Source organism: Rhinopithecus roxellana, chromosome 1 (assembly GCF_007565055.1).
Source record: "Rhinopithecus roxellana isolate Shanxi Qingling chromosome 1, ASM756505v1, whole genome shotgun sequence".
Classification (NCBI taxonomy): Eukaryota; Metazoa; Chordata; class Mammalia; order Primates; family Cercopithecidae; genus Rhinopithecus; species Rhinopithecus roxellana.
This window is the reverse complement of record NC_044549.1, coordinates 90,860,319-90,882,090: the sequence shown is the minus strand read 5'-3', so window position 1 is coordinate 90,882,090 and position 21,772 is coordinate 90,860,319. Positions and strand designations below refer to the sequence as shown.

General features: G+C 50.2%; 1 protein-coding gene across 2 annotated transcripts in view; it reads right to left on the bottom strand.

Moving 5' to 3' along the window:
• IRAK2 (interleukin 1 receptor associated kinase 2) overlaps window positions 1-21,772 on the bottom strand; it is a 76,578-nt gene that overhangs the window by 35,530 nt on the left and 19,276 nt on the right. The window contains exons 3-4 of one of the 2 annotated variants that reach the window (XM_010369381.2): window positions 7,151-7,297; window positions 335-438 (exon numbers count right to left, since the gene is read on the bottom strand). In XM_010369381.2, coding sequence (XP_010367683.2) covers window positions 335-438; window positions 7,151-7,297 — 251 coding nt within the window. The remainder of the gene's footprint in view (window positions 1-334; window positions 439-7,150; window positions 7,298-21,772) is intronic. The other variant, XM_030927832.1, reaches the window with a different exon arrangement.

Below are 21,772 nucleotides of genomic sequence, written 5' to 3'. Positions count from 1 at the left end.
CAGGAGAATCACTTGAACCCGGGAAGTGGAGGTTGCAGTGACCCGAGATCATGCCACCGCACTCCAGCCTGGGCAGCACAGTGAGACTCTGTCTCAAAAATAATAATAAATTAAAAAACAAGAAGTGTACTCACTGAAGTGCCCTCCCTCCCTCTCTCCACTATTATTGACCTCCTCTACTTACAGTCTTAGAAGCTTGGGGTAATTTGATGGCAATTTCCCTTCTCCTCCCCACCCTTAAATTGGTCTTAAGGGGTAGAGAAATTGCATTTTAGAGAGGGAACTACATACTGGGAGATATGGCTTGGGGGCTGCAGCTGAGGGGTGGATTTACCTTTGAATCAGAAGAAGTGGGGAGGTTGGTTCTCAAGGAATGAGGGGCATCTTCTTCAGGAGGCTGGAGAAAGTCCTGTTGGTGGGCTCTGGCTGGAGAGGACCCTGGAAAGGAGGGATTGCGGGTCAGGATGCAGCCTGGGGGAGGAACACAGGAGGGATCCTGGTCTAGTCCTCCAACCATGCCAGTCTCCTGTTCACTCCCCAAACACTTGTTGCTGCCACTTCCTGACACCCACCATGTGCCGGCCAACACACTCCTCAAGCATCACCTCAGGATAAGCCTCTGACTCCCCTACGACTTGGGGCCTATTTATCATCCCAGTTGACAAGTGGAGACACAAAGGCACCGGAGGTAGATGCAGTGCTCAGGACCACCCAGCCAGTAGACGGTATAGCCAAAATTCAGACAGAAATCCGTTTGACTTCTAGGCCCTGCACTATCTCACCTCCTACTCAAAGAGCAGAAAAAGACACAGAGGTGAACTAGCTACCGAGCCTGGCTTCCAGAAACCTCCACCGTGGCAGGGATGCAATAACCGTCCTCCGAGGATACATCCCACGGGAAAGCAAGGTCAGAGGGAGGAGAGACCATAACAGGCTGGGAGATGAGGAGGATTCACAGAGGAAGGGGTACCTGACCTGGGCTTGAAAGATGGAGAAACATTTTCAATAAACAGATATGGGGCAGTGGAACCAGCCCATGCAGAGGTAGGCCAGTAGAAGAGCCCGGGGCTGTAGTAAGTTAACATCTAGGTACACGAATTAGCAAACATCATGCCAGGCACTGTTCTAAATACTTCACATCTGTAATCCCAGCACTTTGGGAGGCTGAGGCAGGAGGATTGCTTCAGCCCAGGAGTTTGAGATCAGCTTGGGCAACATGACAAGATCCCGTTTCTACAAAAGATTTTTTTTTCTTTTTTTTTTTTTGAGACGGAGTCTCACTGTGCCGCCCAGGCTGGAGTGTAGTGGTGCGATCTCGGCTCACTGCAAGCTCCGCCTCCCGGGTTCATGCCATTCTCCTGCCTCAGCCTCCCGAGTAGCTGGGACTACAGGTGCCCACCACCACGCCTGGCTAATTTTTTGTATTTTTAGTAGAGACGGGGTTTCACCATGTTAGCCAGGATGGTCTCGATCTCCTGACCTCGTGATCCACCCGTCTTGGCCTCCCAAAGTGCTGGGATTACAGGCGTGAGCCACCGTGCCTGGCCCTACAAAAAAATTTTTTTAAATAGCCAGGTATGGTGGTGTACACCTGTGGTCCCTGCTACTTGGGAGGCTGAGGATCACTTGTGCCCAAGAGGTCAAGGCTATAGTGAGCCATGATCACACCACTGCACTCCAGCCTAGGAAACAGAATGAGACCCTGTCTCAAAAAAAAAAATCCTTTCAGTGCATTAACTTATCTAATCTTCATGCCAATCAGGAGATAAGGTACCACTGCACCATTTTCATTGCCTCTTTGCAGATGGTGAAATGAGGCATGGAGAGGTTAAGTAAGTTTTCCAAGTGCACACAGTCAGTGGTTCCAGCGTCTATGCTCTTTTTTTTTTTTTTTTACAGAATCTCAGTCTGTTGCCCAGGCTGGAGTGCAGTAGCACTATCTCAGCTCACTGCAACCTCCACCTCCTGGGTTCAAGCGATTCTCCTGCCTCAGCCTCCCAAGTAGCTGGGACTACAGGCATGTGCCATGATGCCAGGCTAATTTTTGTATTTTTATTAGAGATAGGGTTTCACCATGTTGGCCAGGCTGGTCTTGAACTCCTGACCTCAAGTGATCCACTTGCCTCGGCCTCTCAAAGTGCTGGGATTATAGGTGTGAGCCACCACGTTCAGCTGTGCCTGTGCCCTTAATCCCTTAGTGAGTGAACAAGATTCACAAGACAGAATGTTTGATAAGTAGTTTAGGGTCACTTAAACATGAGGTTAAAGAGGGTGAAATTTCTTCACTAGGCCCCATGTGAAGATTAATCTGAAGACTAATGAGGCCATCTGGTCGGGGGATCTCCTGGGTGAGCAGAGGCACAGACTGTGGGTGAGGTGAGCCATGGTGGCTCGTCCGCACAGAAGCAGGACTCGGCCAGAGGCCAGAGGCTTCAAACATCATCATCTGAAAATACCCAGGGAGCCCCATGGCAAGGACAGCTTCTGAGTAATTGGGGACCTGACCCTTCCAAAGGAACCTGCGCTTGACTCCAAGATTACTGGATAAATCTACCTGCTTCAGGTATTTGTGGCTTACAACATCAGGAAAGGAGTGATTCATCTGGAACTTTGGCTATTAAAAAATTTATTTTGGGCTGGGCACGGTGCCTCAGGCTTGTAATCCCAGCACTTTGGGAGGCCGAGGCAGGTGGATCACCTGAGGTTAGGAGTTCAAGACCAGTCTGGCCAACATGGTGAAACCCCATCTCTACAAAAATACAAAAATTAGCCTGGCATGATGGCAGGTGCCTGTAATCCCAGCTACTTGGGAGGCTAAGGCAGGAGAATTGCTTGAACCAGGGAGGCAAAGGTTGCCGTGAGCTGAGATGTGCCATTGCACTCCAGCCTGGGCGACAGAGCGAGACTGCGTCTCAAAAAAAAAAAAAATTACTTTGGCCGGGCACAGTGGCTCACACCTGTAATCCCAGTGCTTTGGGAGGCTGAGGCAGGTGGATCACCTGAGGTCAGGAGTTCGAGACCAGTCTGGCCAACATGGTAAAACCCTGTCTCTACTAAAAAATACAAAAATTAGCCGGGCATGGTGGTGCATGCCTGTAGTCCCAGCTACTTGGGAGGCTGAGGCACAAGAATCGCTTAAACCTGGGAGGCAGAGGTTGCAGTGAGCCGAGATCATACCACTGCACTCTAGCCTGGGCAACAGAGCGAGACTTGGTCTCAGAAAACAAAAATTTATTTCATGAGACTGAAAATAAAATCAGCCTGGTTAAACAATTAACCCACACAGATAGCTGATAAAATGAAATCACCTGAGAAAAGGTCTGGAGCCTGTCAAGGGGCTGCCCTCAGCCTCATTCCTGGGATCTTCGCCCTGCTGCTGTGTGAGTCTAGCAGCCAGGAGAGTGCAAGCTGGAGATCCCCAGCTGCTGGGAGCTTGGCTGTCTACGGGCCTGGCTGTGACTGGCTCCAGTCAATCCCTGCATCTGCATCCCGACCATGCTTCCCAGGGGCTGTTCCCCAGGCACTGTGTGCAGAGGGTACACTAGGCAGACAGGACTGTGATGGCCAACGGACACCCTGGAGAGTCTGCCTTAGACTGAAGGCAGGACAGCAAGTGCTCACCCAGCCTTCCTCGGAAATGGCGCACTGTGGTCCCAAGGCTCTCCCAGCCTTGCCCGGCTCCCTCTCCATTTTCTTGCAAGTATTTGTTCTAATGAAATCCTATCTTGTTGATGAAATCCTATCCTGTCTTGGTGTCTGCCTCTCACCAAGGACCTGGACTAATGCATGCCTCTGCTGGCCAGCACAAGGCGCCTGTCTTGCAGAAAGGCTACTCTGTGATGGCCACCTCCACCCTTGCCCTGCCTTCTCTTGGCCTCAGCTCAGTACCCTTGGCCTGCATCCCTCAGACTGCAGTTATGTTCATCCAGTCTCCAAGTTTTTGGCCATGTCTGTGCCACCTTACTATGAGTCACTTGACGGTTTTCTTTCAACCAACTTTAACTCCAGTGTTATGTATTCAGCCTTGTGTTAAACAGTAATATCCATGACGTCCCTAGTTCTTCTACACATGATCTATATTTGTGCTAATACCCAGGTTCTGTGCACCACGGCGGGTGTGGGCCCCACACTCTGGGAACCACTGCTCCATACTAACTTGAATTCCATCCTGCTGCCATGCCTGGCCACAGGGCAGGGCTCTCACTGCACACAGGGTCCTTCTGTGCCCAGTGAGTCTGAGGTCAGAGCTTGCCTCACACAAGTCATGAGTTTCCTATCTGACTTAATGCCTGGGGTTTGCTCAGGAGGCTCCCCCAGGCCTCTCAGTTTGGGGGAATCCCTGAGGCCTGCTCCTGCAACATATGAGGGATGCTAATTGGGTTTATTTATCCCTGTGGTCTTGGGGAAAATGAATGGACTCTGGTCTGGAAAATCAGACAGGACCCAGCAGCCATTACTCTCCATCTCTCCCTACCCAGCCCTCCCCTCCTCTGGGATCTAATCTGATGGGCTCCTCATGCCTGGGGTAGTTATCTGTGGTAGGTGAAACTCACAACCACAATCTTTAAAGGCCCCCATTTTATGTCCAAGGGCAGAGAGAGGAGAATGAGAAGGAATTCTCCTGCCATCAAGGATATGAAAATCTCCCTGGATTCAATACAAAGTAATCAGAAGTTGGCCATGGGTGATTACTGAAGCCAGATGATGGGGACATGGAGGGTCATTATGCTCTTGGCTTTTGTATGTTTGTAATTTTTTCATATAAAAATGTTTTCAAATAATGGCTAAGGGAGGGGAGGGAGATGGGGCAGGAGAGTAGATGAACAAGATGGGATACTTGTTGGGTGATGGTGATGGATGGGGCTTGGGGCTTCTACATAATCTTGTTTCCAAACGTGAGGCACAGCTCATTTGAGGCCAGATCAAGTGCCAGGACTTAGCTAAAAAACAAACCATTTCCTATGGAAATCCTTCCAGAAGCTTTCTTTTTCTTTTCTTTTTTGTTCTGTTTTGTTTGTTTTTATTTTTGAGACGGAGTCTCTCTCTGTCACCCAGACTGGAGTGCAATGGCATGATCTCGGCTCACTGCAACCTCCGCCTCCCAGGGTCAAGTGATTCTCCTACCTCAGCCTCCCAAGTAGCTGGGATTACAGGCGCCTGAGACTATGCCCAGCTGATTTTTATATTTTTAGTAGAGATGGGGTTTCGCCATGTTGGCCAGGCTGGTCTCAAACTCCTGACCTCAGGTGATCCGCCTGCCTCGGCCTTTTTGTTGCTTTTCTACTGAGGCTAATATGCCTGCTTTCTCAAGCAAAAGGCACCACCTCTGGTCCTGCCAAGCTGTGTCGTTGCAGGTCCAAGAAGTGGCACTGTATCTGACATAGGGTCTTCTATGTCCTGCCCTGATGCTGGCAGCGGGTCTACCGCCAGCTGCCCCGTCTCCTTTATTAGTATCAGACAGAATTCGGCTCAAGCGCTGGCTCCAGCACTACTCAAGATCTGACCTCAGATGAACCGTGCCTCACTTCTCTGAGCTTTCTCAAATGTAAAAAGAGCAATAATGGTCTGTTCCTTGTCCAGGTAAAAAGAGCTGATGTTTATAAAGCACAAAGGTCAAGCTGTGACACATGCAGTACTTGGTATTTTATCAAGGCTGGTGAAACTGTGTGTAGAGTAAGTAAACAGATTCTGACTGATAGCCAGTGGCCTCTCCTACAGCTAAGACTTTGTGACAGTTATTTCAGCTGCTCAAAACCCTTTTATCTGAATTCTAGCTTCGAGACTCCTTTGCTGAGGTGCTCATAGCCTGTCCATGGCTCCTCTGCTCACATATTTTCCTCCTCGGCCAGGCGCGGTGGCTAATGCCTGTAATCCCAGCACTTTGGGAGGTCACGGCAGGTGGTCAAGAGATCAAGACCATCCTGGTGAACATGGTGAAACCCTGTCTCTACTAAAAATACAAAAAATGGCCGGGCACAGTGGCTCAAGCCTGCAATCCTTTGGGAGGCCGAGACGGGCGGATCACGAGGTCAGGAGATCAAGACCATCCTGGCTAACACGGTGAAACCCCGTCTCTACTAAAAAATACAAAAAAAAACTAGCCGGGCGAGGTGGCGGGCGCCTGTAGTCCCAGCTACTCGGGAGGCTGAGGCAGGAGAATGGCATAAACCCGGGAGGCGGAGCTTGCAGTAAGCTGAGATCTGGCCGCTGCACTCCAGCCTGGGCGACAGAGCGAGACTCCATCTCAAAAAAAAAAAACAAAAATACAAAAAATTAGCTGGGTGTGGTGGCGCACAGCTGTAGTGCCAGCTACTCAGGAGGCTGAGGCAGGAGCACCACTTGAACCCAGGAGGCAGAGGTTGCAGTGAGCAGAGACTGTGCCACTGCACTCCAGCCTGGCGACAGAGTGAAATATCCAGGCATGGTGGCATGCACCTGGTAGTCCCAGCTATTCAGGAGGCTGAGGTAGGGGGACTGCTTGAGCCCAGGAGTGCAAGGCTGTAGTGAGCTATCATCACACCACTGCACTCCAGCCTGGGTGACAGAGCGAGACTGTTCCTAAAGAAAGCAAAAATCTGGCAACAACAATGGAGGATGGTAAAATTAATGTCAGACAGTCACAATAAAGTACTGTCAACAATGACGTAGACATGGCTGGGCACGGTGGCTCACGCCTGTAATCCCAGCACTTTGGGAGGCCGAGGCGGCTGGATCACGAGGTCAGGAGATCGAGACCATCTGGCTAACACAGTGAAACCCCATCTCTACTAAAAATACAAAAAATTAGCTGGGCGAGGTGGCGGGCGCCTGTAGTCCCAGCTACTTGGGAGGCTGAGGCAGGAGAATGGCGTGAACCCAGGAGGCGGAGCTTGCAGTGAGCCGAGACTGCGCCACTGCACTCCAGCCTGGATATTTTTTTTTTAATTTTTTGTAGAGACAAGGTCTCACCAGGTTGCCTAGCCTAGTTTCAAACTCCCAGGCTCAAGCCATCTTCCCTCCTCAGCCTCACAAAGAGCTGGGATTATAGGCATGAGCCACCATGCCCAGCCTCAATGTTTTGCTCTTATATGCTAAGCTGAATGTCCTTATAGATATATCTTCATTTCCTTAAATAAATGTGCTTCAAGTAAAAAAGTTAAATTTAAAATACCTGGGCCTGGAAAGGTGGCCATCTTCACAGGCTGCCCCTCTTCCTGTTCATCCTCAGTCTTTCTTACAGAAGCTGCCAAAGGCCTTTCTGGCTTCACACAGTCAGGGAAGGCTGGAATGGGACACCTGATTTCAGGAACTGGTTTCCCTGAAAACAAGGTGGAAAGAAAGTTATTACTATTCCATGAAGTGGGATAGCCATTGAGAGACTGGGTCTGGAAGTCAGAGGCCTGGGTTCTAATTCTGGCTCTGCCACAAATGCACGGTATTGCAGGGCAGGAGGGGCTTTCCCTTTCTGGCCTCGGCCTCCCCATCTGTAAAATGCTGTGGGCCATGCACGGTGGCTTACACCTGTAATCCCAGCACTTTGGGAGGCCGAGGTGGGTGGGACTGCCTGAAGTCAGGAGTTCGAGACCAGCGCGGCCAACATGGTGAAACCCCGTCTCTACTAAAAATACAAAAATTAGTCGGGCATGGTGGCACACGCCTGTAGTCTCGGCTATTTGGGAGGCTGGGGCAGGAGAATCGCTTGAACCAGGGAGGCGGAGATTGCTGTGAGCTGAGATTGCACCACTGCACTCCACCCTGGGCGACAGAGTATGGCTCCGTCTCAAAAAAAAAAAAAAAAAAAAGAGCAGTGGCTGAACATGGCAGTTCCGACGAGGGTGGAGCTCTGATGTGCTGAGTCACACACACCTGCTTCCACCCAACCAGCTGTGTGACCTCCAACAAGTCACCTTCCTCCTCTTGGTCTCCCTTCCCTCACATGTAGAACGGAGGTGATAATGGCGTCCATTTGCCTCCCACTGGGGTGTCGTGAGGGAAGGGAGAGTAGAGATGGGGATGGGCGCTATAGACTGCACATTTCCCTGAACATGTGAGTGTGTCAAAGACACCATCCCTCTAAGTTCCCACTCCAGCTCCTATGGATCAAAGTTCTGGCTGTCCTACAACCTCCCTTCCAGGCGGTGGAGACACACGCATCCTTCCCACTTGATGGATAGGAATCCTAAAAGACAGCAGTTATGGCCACTGAATACAGGCTGCACCGGGCCCAAGCCCAGCTGCACAGATGTGAATCCTCACAACATCTCTGCCTTTCATCCCTGTTCAGAGATGAGGAAACTGAGGCCTGAGCAGGTTAAATGACTTGCTAAGATCACATGCCAAAGGCAGGCAGGACTGGCCGAAGAACTCCCCTGCCTTCTCGAGGGTAATCCTTTCCTCTTTACATCAACTTGGGAAACCCCAAAGGTGCTTCGAGGGTGTGTCAACCTCAGCTTCCAGCCTGCTTCTCAGAGCTGCTCTGTGGAACAGCTTCCTCTCCCCTCCTCCACTGGGCCCTGATCTTATCCCTTCCGGCTGGGCCCTGCCGCCAGCTCAGTCAGCCTCCACACCCTTGCCAGGCTGCCTCTTACCAAAGTACACATCTGGCCTCGTCACTTCCCTGCTTGAAGACTTTATGGGGCTCCCCGTTGCCTAGATAATGTCCACAGTCCTTAGCCTGAATCTTTCTGTCTCCCCACTGCCTCCCAGATAAAACCCGACTCTATAGGCCTGCATTCAAGGCCCTCATTCTCTGGTGGTTTGGGATAGACTCAGGTTTGAGAATGACAAAAACTGGGGCACTGAAGTCCCAGGGAAGGCTGCTGACTCGCTTGACGTCACACAGAGCATGACATAAAGCGTGACACAGGGATGTCACAACAGATGTCCCAGGTAGGGCTGGGACAAAACATCTCCCGCAACATTTCTTTGAACTGGTGAACTGTGCCTCTCTAAACAAACCAGTTGTTACCCTTGGACCTTGCTTGTCAAATCCATGCTTTTGAACTAAAACAATAAGACCTAAATTTGCATAGCACCACACTGGTATGGCACCATGCAGATTTAACTTTCACAACAATCTCTGGTAGTTTATAGGTTTATCTGCATTTTATTTTATTTTATTTTATTTTATTTTATTTATTTATTTATTTATTTTTTTTTTTTTTTATTTTTTTTTGAGACGGAGTCTGGCTCTGTCGCCCAGGCTGGAGTGCAGTGGCCGGATCTCAGCTCACTGCAAGCTCTGCCTCCCGGGTTTACGCCATTCTCCTGCCTCAGCCTCCCGAGTAGCTGGGACTACAGGTGCCCGCCAACTCGCCCGGCTAGTTTTTTGTATTTTTTTAGTAGAGAGGGGGTTTCACCGTGTTAGCCAGGATGGTCTCGATCTCCTGACCTCGTGATCCGCCCGTCTCGGCCTCCCAAAGTGCTGGGATTACAGGGTTGAGCCACCGCGCCCGGCCTCTGCATTTTATTTTTGAGCATATTGAGGCTCAAATAAGTGAAACGACTTGTGTCAAGTGAAACAGCCAACAACAGTGAAACCAGTCCCAGGCTCACTGCAAGCTCCGCCTCCCGGGTTCACACCATTCTCCTGCCTCAGCCTTCCGAGTAGCTGAGACTACAGGCTCCCACCACCACACCCGGCTAATTTTTTGTATTTTTAGTAGAGACGGGGTTTCACCATGTTAGTCAGATGGTCTCGATCTCCTGACCTCATGATCCGCCCACCTCGGCCTCCCAAAGTGCTGGGATTACAGGCATGAGCCACCGTGCCCGGCCCTCCTTTGGACAACTTTTATGAAGACTAATGGAGACACTGCTTAGCTCAAAATATGGGACCTTTATTACTGTGGTATTTCTAGTCTTAAAATATTGGTTGTCTCGTGAATAGTCCACGTACTGACGATAAGAAGAGTAGGATGGGAGTCTTTTCGTGGTTTTTTTTTTTTTTTTTTTGAGACAGAGTCTCACTCTGTCGCCAGGCTGGAGTACAGTGGCGGGATCTTGGCTCACTGCAACCTCTGCCTCCTGGGTTCCAGCGATGCTCCTGCCTCAGCCACCTGAGTAGCTGGAATTACAGGCGCCCATCACCACATCCAGATAATTTTTTTTTTCTGTAGTTTTAGTAGAGATAGGGTTTCACCATGTTGGCCAGGCTGGTCTTGAACTCCTGACCTCAAGTGATCCACCTGCCTCAGCCTCCCAAAGTGCTGGGATTACAGACGTGAGCCACCACGCCTGGCCTGATTTTATATTGTGGAGTTTTTTTCCTTGTGATTTATTCGTATCATAGAATTTTGCAACAAAATGATTATGCATTATTTACACAGTAAAGTATACTTCTTTTTAAAAAATCAGTTTGCAAGCTAGCTAAAATAATGACTAGAACTGAATCTTCCAAGCTAGTGTGAGTAGCGTTTGCCCTGGAGACCTCTCTGGCTCCAGTGAGCAGATGACAAATCAGCCCTTCATGAGATTCAGATCTGCCTCACTTCTGTTTTTCACCAACGAATATCCACGTCGTGTATTGATACATTCACTTCAAGCACCCCTCCCCACAACCATGGAGATCTCAAGTCAGGAAGCTGAGGCTCAGTGGGGAACAAGACCTGCCCGAGGGAGACAGGAAGGCAGGCAGCACTGAGGCGGGAAGGCAGGGTCTCCTCCCAGAACCACGGACGGAAGGGCACCCAGAGGGCACGCACTTCTCTCCTGACCTGGGCTCCACAGGCACTTTGGTGGTTCAATGGGCCACGCCCCCCCCCCATCCCGACTGCCATCAGGGCAAGACCTTTGTGGCTGAAACTCAGAGTCTAGAAGCCAGTTTCTCTCCAGCAAGGGCCTTGCTGGCAGGAATCACAGGATCACCATCTGCCTCATGGCATCCCACAGGCCCAGGAGGAGAACAAACAGTGCCTAGGCCAGGCACGGTGGCTCACACCTATAATCCCAGCATTTTGGGAGGCCAAGGCGGGCAGATCACCTGTGTGCCAACATGACAAAACCCCGTCTCTACTAAAAATACAAAAATTAGCCAGGCGTGGTGGTGCACACCTGTAGTCCCAGCTACTCAGGAGGTTGAAGCAGGAGAATCACTTGAACCCGGGAGGCAGAGGCTGCAGTGTGCTAAGATTGCGCCACTGCACTCCAGCCTAGGCAACAGAGCGAAACTCTGTCTCAAACAACAACAAAAACCAGTCCCTTGTACAGAATGACAATGAACAATGCCGGCGAGAGTGCTGATTAAAGCACGGGTCTGGAACACAGCTGTCGCTCCCAGGGTGCACAGAAATGAAAGCTCTGCCTGTGTCCCCTAGAAGGCCACCCCCCGCCACTCCCAGTCCTCATCTTTCCCAGCCTCCCCTCTCTGGCAGGGAAACACTGCCTCTCTCCCTCCACCCTCCCCCCTCAAACCGCCTCAGGTGGGTCCTGTGTTCCTGGAAAGGCTTGTCATCCTTGTGACATCTGTGTCAAAAGGGCAGCAGTGGCTCCCCTGGCTCAGGGCCGGCTAGGCTCACTGAAATCACTTCTCAACAGTGACCTCCTGCAGAGGCCAGGCCCGCAACAGTATAAAATCTGCCCTAAAGGTCTCACCTACACCCAGCACCGCCCATGACCCCAGCAAATGAGGCACCTTCTCCTTGTCTGAGGCCTGCCTGGCTGAGCCTCATTGTTCTCATCAGTAAAATGGGGATGAGGGCGATACTCACAGCCTTACTTAACTTCAGTGTCCTGTTCCTTTTTTTTTTTTTTTTTTTTTGAGACAGGATCTTGCTCTGTCACCCAGGCTGGAGTGCAGTGGTGTGATCACAGCTCACTGCAGCCTCAAACTCCTGAGCTCAAGCTATCCTCCTCACTTAGCCTCCCATGCAGCTGGGATTACAGGCAACATCACGCCCAGCTAATTTTTAATTTTTTGTAGAGACAGCATCTCACTATGTTGCCCAGCCTGGTCTCAAACTCCTAGGCCCCAGTGATCCTCCCACCTTGTCCTCCCAAAGTGCTGGGATTACAGGCGTGAGCCACTGCTCCCAGCCCAATGTCCTATTCAGGATGTTTTGTTCAGCACAAATCTTTGCCTCTCTGTCAAAACACACTTGGCAGGAACATCAAGGCCACCAACCCATTTGTGGCCGACCTCTGTGGGCTCCACCCATGGGGAAGATAAAAAATGTCATTATGTTTTCATCCTAAATAGAGTCCAGCTTTTCTCTTTCTTTTTCTTGTTCTTTCTGCAGTGACATGCGGTGGCCCCACCTGGCACCACAGGGCACTCGGAAGTGAGCAGGGGTGAGAAACAGATGGAGAGGGGCAGTGTCGGCAGGGCTACCTGTGGCCAGACCTGTCAGCACACTTGAAGCTGACATCCACCCTCCCACACAAGAGGCACCAGGCCACACCCAGCCACGGATGTAAGCCACCGATGTAAGCCACCGATGTAAGTTAACAGAGCCCCACGTCAGCCCCAACAAGAAGTTTTGGTTTCCTGTGAAACCCCCATCTTCGCGAGCTTTGAGTTTTTAGGTGTCTTTAAAATGCAAGCAGTAAATGATGTGTATAAACATGAACCGCCCTCATCTTCACCCTGGAGCTACCGGTGTGGTCTGAGCTGGGTGAGCGGGCAGGTCCATGCATGCCTGTTCACTGTCCAAACCTGAAAGTGGAGAAAATGGCCTCTGTCCTCATCCCTCCAAACCTGCTCCCTGCTCGCTAGACAGACGCAACGCCCACTTGTTCAGGCTGGCACACCAGAGAGCAAGTGAAATAAAAATAGAACACCAAAGGCAGGATGAGGCAAAGGAGGCCAAATGCCCACAAGAAAGGGCTGTAACGAACTTTAACTCTCATGCTGAGCTTCCTGTCTGCCAAGGCAAAGGCTCAGGAGTGAGCTGCTCATGGACTTCTTATCACAGATAGACAGGGGCAGCCTCAGGCTTCCAAGACAGCACTCTTTCCTCCCAGGATTAAATTCTCAAGAGAATTCCACACATAAAGTTGATTCTGCAGGACTGTGAGATCCAAAAATACAGACTGTGATCAAAGAGAAGAACTGGGATCACGAGAGTAAAAGTAGGGAAGCGTCGGCTCTGGCTTGAACCAGACCCAGCCTCTACAGTTCCAGCTTCACGCCCAGGCACAGACCTCCTAACCCTCTGAGCTTCATGCGCCTCTCCTGTGGAGTCAGAATAATAACCCCACACCTCCCAGGGCCGTGCCAGGGCTCTATGATGACAAATGTGAAGTGGCTGGCCCAGGGCAGGGGCCCGAAACGCTGTGCAAACAGCCACCCTCCTTCAGTTCTGCCAGAAAGGTGCAGATAGAAAAGAACCTCTGATTCCCAACTCAGGCCTCCGAAGGAAGCATTTAGGGTGGAAGGCTATTTTTAACATTTTAAACATTCTAATGGAAACCGATTCTAGGTGGGCAGCGATTTGGTGCACAGTCCCGAGAGGCACAGTGGCCGTGAGGGCAAAGCAACACAGGAACCCAGCAGCAGGGGAGGGGGAGGCCTGCGCCCACACCATTGGCAGCCAGCCTGTCACACACTGGAGGCGGGCAGCCCAGTGTTCTCCCTGCTGGGACCCCCAAGGATGGGAAGGGGATGCAAGTGACGGAAGGAACAGCTAATCTACAGCTTAGGTGGTCACAGGCACCAGGAGGTTGACATGGTGGTTCTCAGAGTCTGGATTTTTTTGTTTTTGTTTTTGAGGCAGAGTCTTGCTCTGTGGCCCAGGCTAGAGTGCACTGGTGCAACCATAGCTCACTACAGCCTCTACCTCCCAGGTTCAAGCAATCCTCCCACCTACCTCAGCCTCCCAAGTAGCTGAGACCACAGGAGCACGACACCACGCCTGGCTAATTTTGTTTTTGGTTTTGGTTTTTTTGGTAGAGACAGGGTTTGCCATATTGCCCAAACTGGTCTCAAACTCCTGGGCTCAAGCAATCTACCTGCCTTGGCCTCCCAAAGTTCTGGGATTACAGGTGTGAGCCACTGCACCCAGCCTGGAATCTGGATATCTTTGACAGCTGCCTTGATGAGGCTGAGAACCCACAGTGATGAGGCCTGAGTCCCAGATACAAGGAGGAGATGGGGGAGGGGCAGAAGCGCTTCTCTGTGCCCCTGTCATGGTTCACCAGAGCTGGCTGCCAGGCATGATTTGTTTTTCTCTCTGATTTGTTTTCGGAATGCCTGCGCTCTCCCTAATGAGCATGAATCACTGATGCCATGGAAGGCAAATGAACTCCCAGCAGTCTGCAGCGTGTCCTGTAGTCGGGCTCACCAGGAGGGGGACCCTCCTAAGCCTTGGCTTCCTCATCCGACAAATGAGATGTGGAAGTGGACCCCCGTCCCCAAGACTTGCCACGAGGATAAAAAAATTAACACCCAGCAGATTTAAGCTACCATCATTTGCTACAGTCTCGCTCTGTTGCCCAGGCTGGAGTACAATGGCACGATCTCTGCTCACTGCAACTTCTGCCTCCTGGGTTCAAGCGACTGTCCTACCTCACCCTCCCAAGTAACTGGGATTACAGGCACATACCATCACGCCCGGCTACTTTTTGTATTTTTAGTAGAGATGGGGTTTGCCATATTGGCCAGGCTGGTCTCGAACTCCTGACCATCCGCCTTGGCCTCCTACTACTGTTATTATAATTACCATCTCTAACTCTAGGTCAGGCTTTTTTCCTTAAGTTCTTTCCCATATCCGTGGCCTATTTAATTCAGATAACAGCTCTGGGGGATAATTGCTATCAAGTATAAGGTAATTGTCTTATATCTGAAGAAAGCAAAGCCTAGAATGCAGATTTATTTATTATGTGCTTGTTTATGCCCCACTTCCCTCGGGAGAAAGGATTAAAGGATGTTTATGGGTGCTGGGTGTTCGGCTGATGGCGCCTGGGCCGTCACACTAGCTGCGTGAGAACATTTCACATAGTGGCAAATCCAGCAGCTGTTGGAGCAGAGGGGACTCAGAGCTGGCAACAAGGTCTTTCCTGGGTAAGCACACTCGGGAAATCCCCCCGACCCTTCACGCCCATCAAACTAAACAGTAATTTGTCCTTAAGCTGACTCATGTGGCCAGAATAGAGCCCTTCCAGAACAAACAAAAGTGATTCAGCTGTAACTAAAGCACCTCGTGCCAGCTGGCCCTATCAGAGACAAACACAGCTTTCTGTGCCCTCTCTTTTCCTTTCCCTCCTAATCCCTGGGTTTGGCCCTCCAGGCCATACACAGTCACACACACACACACACACTCCCAACTCAAGCTAGACCTGAAATGAGGCAAACCTGGGAGCACAGCCTGCCTTCCTAATTGTGCAATCCCTGGTTCCCCAGTGAACTTGTACTCCACCTGCTGCTGAAATGACTCTCTCATTCATTCATTCATTATGTTAGGGAATGGGGAATCCTTTATCAAAACTGCCATAATACTGACATTAAGCTAGTTAAATAAAAAACATCTAATTATAAACTAGGAGGAGCTCTATACTGAAGACAAACTCGAGAGAGGGGTGCCTGATGGACCTACTTCCATAGGCTGGCCAGGAAAAGCTGCCGTGAGGAGGGGCCACATATGCAGACACCCAGAAGATGAAAAGGACCAGCATAGAAGAATGCAGGGAAGCTGGGAGGGACAGTGTTCCGAGGAGAGGGAACACATGTGCAAAGGTCCTTAGGGAGCAAACAGTTGGCATATCCCCCAAGTGAAGGATGACCCTAGTGGCTGAGGGGAATGACTGAGGGGGAAAGTGGTAGAGGTGAGGTCGAAGAGCTGGGCAAAGGTAGACTGTGCAGGGCCCTGTAGGCCACAGTTAGGCAGAATCTTATCGTAAGCACCCTGGAACTGAGGTAACCTGTAGCTGAGAGAGTACTTACCAAATAACCATCTGCTCCCTCTCATACTCCTGCCTCCTTAGCAGTTAGGCTGGGTGACATGCCTGGTTCTAGCCAGTGGAAGGAAGGAAGGAAGGGAGGAAGGGAGGAAGGGAGGAAGGGAGGAAGGGAGGAAGGGAGGAAGGGAGGAAGGAAGGAAGGAAGGAAGGAAGGAAGGAAGGAAGGAAGGAAGGAAGGAAGGAAGGAAGGAAGGAAGGAAGGAAGGAAGGAAGGAAGGAGAAGGGAAGGAAAAAAGAAAACCTCACCATCTCGTATGCTTTGAACCTTCCCAGTCTACAAAAAAAGTAGATAGGGCAATGTCTTTACCCATTTTCCAGATGGGGAAAGTGAGACTTGATGCAATCTAGTAACCTACCCAACAAGGGGGTAAGGTCAGGCAGACCTGAATTCCCATGTTGGCCTCATCGCTACGGGCTATGTGGCCTTGGGAAATTACTTAATCTCTGAGCCTCAGTTTCCTTTTCTATAAAATAGGGATAATAAGAGTTGTGAGAAAAGATGCTTACCTGGCACATATCAGGTGCTAAATACAAGCTACTACTAGAACCCAGGTACTCTGACCCCTGGCCTGTGGTTTTGGCCCACAACAGTGTCACCTCCAGTGGCATGTCTGCAGTGGGCTAGGGTCTAGATGTAGGCATGTTCTGTTGTGCCCTAGAAGCTGGAAAGGGGCGGAGGCGGGGCACCCTTCCAAGAGAGCAGGCACACAAGCACCGTCTGGACCTGGCACAGCCCTGCCCCTTCGGGAGAGGAAGGGTTTATTCTCTTCTGTTTCATTTCACATAGCAGCCCCAAATTTTCCACTCAGTGAGAGCCCAGCTCCAGGAAGGAAATGACTGGCTGAGATGCCAAACCCAAAGTTAGAAACTGTCAGAGTTGCACAACCAAGAAGAAACTGCATGAAAATTGTGAAACTGAAGACTTCCAGGAAGATAGTAGAAACAGATGGGAAGAGAAAACCTTGGTCACCTCCCAAATCCCTTCAGACTCCTCAGGTGTCTTCCTATCCTACTCAGTTGACATCTGGAACCTCACAGGCCCGGCCTCCCAGTCCATATGGTGGCCAAAACAAGGGGATACTCCCAGGTGGAAGCCCTCCAACGTCTTCCCTTCACTCCTGGGTGAAAGCAAACTCTTGGCGGTGGCCTGCTTGGCGCTATGTGGCCTGACCCTACCCTGTCCCCAGCCTCAGCCCACCCCCGGGCCTTTGTACATGCTGCTCCCCCTGGCTAGATATGTCTGTGTGGTCCTTCACTTCTTGATCCACTATTCCTTTTGAAGGAGGCTCAAGTTTCACTGCCTCAGGGAAACTTCCCTTGATGAGATGAGATCCTCTCATCTTGTACTCTCCTACCTGCCTTCCCCACCCGACCTACATTTATCCTTTCAGCACTCCTACTGCAGTGGGTGACATGCATCTGTGTGTTAGCTCCTATGTGTTAGCTCCTTACAATTCATCTCCCACTGGACTGTAAACTCCCTGAGGCCTGGGACCTTGGCTATGTTTTCATGGTTGCATCCCCAGCATCTAGCACACAGTAGGCACTCAGTAAATGTATTTTTAGGCCAGGCGTGGTGGCTCATGCCTGTAATCCCAGCACTTTGGGAGGCCAAGGCGGGTGGATCACTGAGGTCAGGGATTCAAGACCAGCGTGGCCAACACGGCAAACCCCATCTCTACTACAAATATAAAAATTAGGCAGGGTACGGTGGCTCACGCCTGTAATCCCAGCACTTTGGGAGGCCAAGGCAGGGGGATCACCTGAGGTCGGGAGTTTGAGACCAGCCTGACCAACATGAAGAAACCCGTCTCTACTAAAAATACAAAATAAGCCGGGCGTGGTGGCGCGTGCTTGTAATCCCAGCTACTCGGGAGGCTGAGGCGGGAGAATCGCTTGAACCCAGGAGGCGGAGGTTGTGGTGAGCCGAGATTGCGCCATTGCACTTCAGCCTGGGCAACAAGAGTGAAACTCCATCTCAAAAATAAATAAATAAATAAATAAATAAGAATACAAAAATTAGCCAGGCGTGGTGGTGCATGCCTGTAATCCCAGCTACTCAGAGGCTGAAGCACAAGGATCACGTGAACTTGGGAGGCAGAGGTTGCAGTAAGCCAAGATTGAGTCACTGCACTCCAGCCTGGGTGACAGAGTGAGACTCCATCTCAAAAAAAGCCAAAAAATGTATTTTTAGTTCCTTATTCTCTTGTCCAGCTCCTGCATATCTAAATCCCTGTGGCAGGGCCAAGGGAGAATTTCACCTCACAGGCCAGTGCACCCGGTTTCCAGCCTCCACCCTCAGAGCCAGAGCCATCTGCTCCCTACCATCTACAGGCTCAGCCCCTAACCCAGCCTTTGGAGGCACTTAATCAGCTCTAGAGCTCAGCATTGATTATAGTGGATTCTCCTCTCTCTGGGAACCATAGCTGGGATACTCACCTCTGCCTCAATTCCTGCTCTTAAGCCCCTAAGGTGCCAGCATATAAGGTCTGGAGCCCAGCCCATGGTCCCCTCCTAAGCCTGGTCATCTGGAAAAATCCCTCTCTGGAGTAGGACTCTTGCCGTTAAGCCCTAGGGTGATGGTGGACCCTAGCCCCAGAAACAGACTCTTTTCGTGCTGGATGCTAGTCTGAACATACAAGTACTGCCCCTGACCCCCTAGGTTCTCCATCATGGGGCTTCCCTGAGATGCCCAGCACCCTCACCATGGTCACCATTTCCCCAGAGCAGTGACTCACAAAGTATATTAATCTCATGGGCATATTAGTAAGTATCAAATGAAAAGGAATACTATGGTCAAATATGAATGGAAAACAATAGCCTAAATAAGTTTCTTTGCTGCAGGACTTATCAGAGCCTTCACAGTTGGTGTGCATTGTAAATCTCCAAAGGTGGAGGCAGTGATAAAGTATGCAGGGTTTCCTAAGTTTAGTGTTTCATGAACCCTTTTGTTTGCAGAAGGGTATCTTGCTGCACCAGTCTTCTGAGGCACATGGTGTGGGAAATGCTACCCTAGACCATGACCTGCCACTGCAGATGCCCTATGCATGTAGTACTCTCCCCATCACAATGAGGAAGCTTTCAACTAGGACACAAAGGCAGTATTCCCCCTTCCTGTCTGACCCAGAGAGTGAATCTTCATCCAAGACCCAGTTCTTCCCTGGAGGCTCAGAGGTCCCAAAATTCACAGAGGACTATTTTTCAACTAGTCTTTGCCAGAAGATGGAAGGTGAAAGTGGAGAGGAGAGGACAAGAAAGGGCTTCATCTTACAAAATGGGGCATTAGGAGACACTGCCTATAGCTTATGGAAGAAATGTAAGTATATTAACACTGCAAAGCCAACCTATAGAGGGACTGAAAATAGTGGTAACAGGTGGAGTTGCCCTAATCTGAAAACCTGAAATCCAAAATGCTCCAACATCCAAAACTTTTTGAGCAACAACATGACACTCAAAAGAAATGCTCATTGGAGCACTTCAGATATTGGATTTTCGATTAGGGATGCTCCGCCACTAAGGAGATAATGCAAAAATTCCAAAATCTGAAAAACAAAAAAATTAGCTGGGCATGGTGATTTGCACCTATAGTCCTAGCTACCTGGGAGGCTGAAGCAAGAGGACTGTTTGAGCCCAGGAGTTCAAGACAGCAGTGAGATATGATTGCACCACTGCATTCCAGCCTGGGCAACAAAGCAAGACTCTGTCTCTAAAAAAAAAAAAAGAAGAAGAAAGGAAAGAAAGAGAGAGAGAGAGAAAGACAGAAAGGAAGGAAGGAGGGAAGGAAGGAGGGAAGGAAGGAGGGAAGGAAGGAAGGAAGGAAGGAAGGAAGGAAGGAAGGAAGGAAGGAAGGAAGGAAGGAAGGAAGGAAGGAAGGAAGGAAGGAAACAAAGACCCAGCCTGTAGCTAACAATCCAAGTCGACAAGAATCCCCATTTTGGGGGATCTCAAGATCCTCCTGCCTCAGCAGCAGGGAAGACCATGGTACTAAGCTTTCTAATTATCTAATCTCTGCTCCACCTTTCTCAGTTCTACTATTGACCCTCAGAAGAGGTTTTCTGCCAAATACAGAGAGCTCAAAGGCAAAAGTCAAATTAAGAGTCCTGCCTTCCCATCCAACTTACTGTTTCAGGTGGCTTCAAGGGAAGCTCCAGGTAAGCACATTAAATTGGGGGGTGAGGTTGGGGAGGCTGAGCACAGAAGCCAAGAAGTAACAGACCAAACACTTCAGGGCTAAGAATTACGATGTGTCTAGGCTGGATCTTTGGCTGTGATCACCACAGCAGAACTGATTTTCTTCTGCCAAGAGAGCAGAAGCTTCTTGTTTTTTGACAGAACTGTGTTGCCAAAGAAACCACAGCTGAATCTGAAAAAAAGCTGGGGATTATTTGATTCCTACAGCTCCACTCAAGTCCCAGACCCACAGCAGCAGGAGGTGGTTTGTGAAAGCCAAAGAGCCCTAAATAAAAGCACATTCTTTCCAGTTCCGTTTCACATAAGGCCACAGAAAATAATGAACATGGAAGCTCCACTTCCCCTGCCTCCAAACATAGCCAGAAATCACGCAGGACCAGCTATCAGAGCAGTGGTTCTTTTTTTTGTTGTTGAGACGGAGTCTTGCTCTGTCACCCAGGCTGAAGTGCAGTGGCGCAATCTCAGCTCATTGCAATCTCTGCCTCCCAGCAACCTCTGCCTCCTGGTTCAAGAGATTCTCTTGCCTCAGCCTCCCGAGTAGCTGAGATTATAGGCACGCACCACCACGCCTGGCTAATTTTTGTATTTCCATTTTTATTTATTTTTGAGTGTCGTTCTGTCACCCAGGTTGGAGTGCAGTGACACAGTCTCAGCTCACTGCAACCTCTGCCTCCCAGGTTCAAGCAATTCTCCTGCGTCAGCCTCCCAAGTAGCTGAGATTACAGGCATGAGCCACCACGCCTGGCCTAATTTTTATATTTTTAGTAGAGACAATGTTTCACCATGTTGGTCAGGCTGGTCTTAAACTCCTGACCTCAAGTGATCCACCCACCTCGGCCTCCCAAAGTGCTGGGATTACAGGTGTGAACCACCACGCCCGGCCAGAGCATTGGTTCTTAAACCTCAAGGTGCATCAGAATCACCTGGGGAACTTAGGCCAGACTGCTGGGCCTCACCCCTAGAGTTTCTGAATCAGCAGATGAGGTGGGGCCCAATAATTTGCACTTCTAACAAGTTCCCAGGTGATACTGATGCTTACGATGCTTTGAGAATCACAGATCACTGAGAACCAAGGGCTGCCAAATAGGCCAAGCAAAGAACTTACTCCTTTAACAGGGAATGGAGTTTTGGCCAGGCGCAGTGGCTCACGCCTGTAATCCCAGCACTTTGGCAGCCGAGGTGGCGGATCACGAGGTCAGGAGATCAAGACCATCCTGGCTAACACGGTGAAATCCCGTCTCTACTGAAGATACAAAAAAAAATTATCCAGGCATGGTTGCGGGCGCCTGTAGTCCCAGCTACTCAGGAGGCTGAGGCAGGAGAATGGCATGAACCCAGGAGGCAGAGCTTGCAGTAAGCCGAGATCACGCCACTGCACTCTGGCCTGGGTGACAGAGAGAGACTCTGTCTCAAAAAAAAACAGGGAATGGAGTTTTACAATTGCTCCTCTGCCAGATTTGTTGACTGCTATAGACAAGTAACAACCTCGTGTTTCTCATCTCAAGTGGTAGTTTTTATTGTGGCTTCCTGTTCAAATTCCACCACTGAATTTGGGTGTGCTGGGGGAAGGGGATGCAGACAGCTTCTCTTTGGTTGAGAGGCCCTGGGTCACTGGGCCATTAGAGAAGGCTACGTATCACCCACGCATACCAGACTTGCCCTAAAGGAAATGACTGATTAGGCCCTCAGGCCTGTCTCCCTTGCGGAA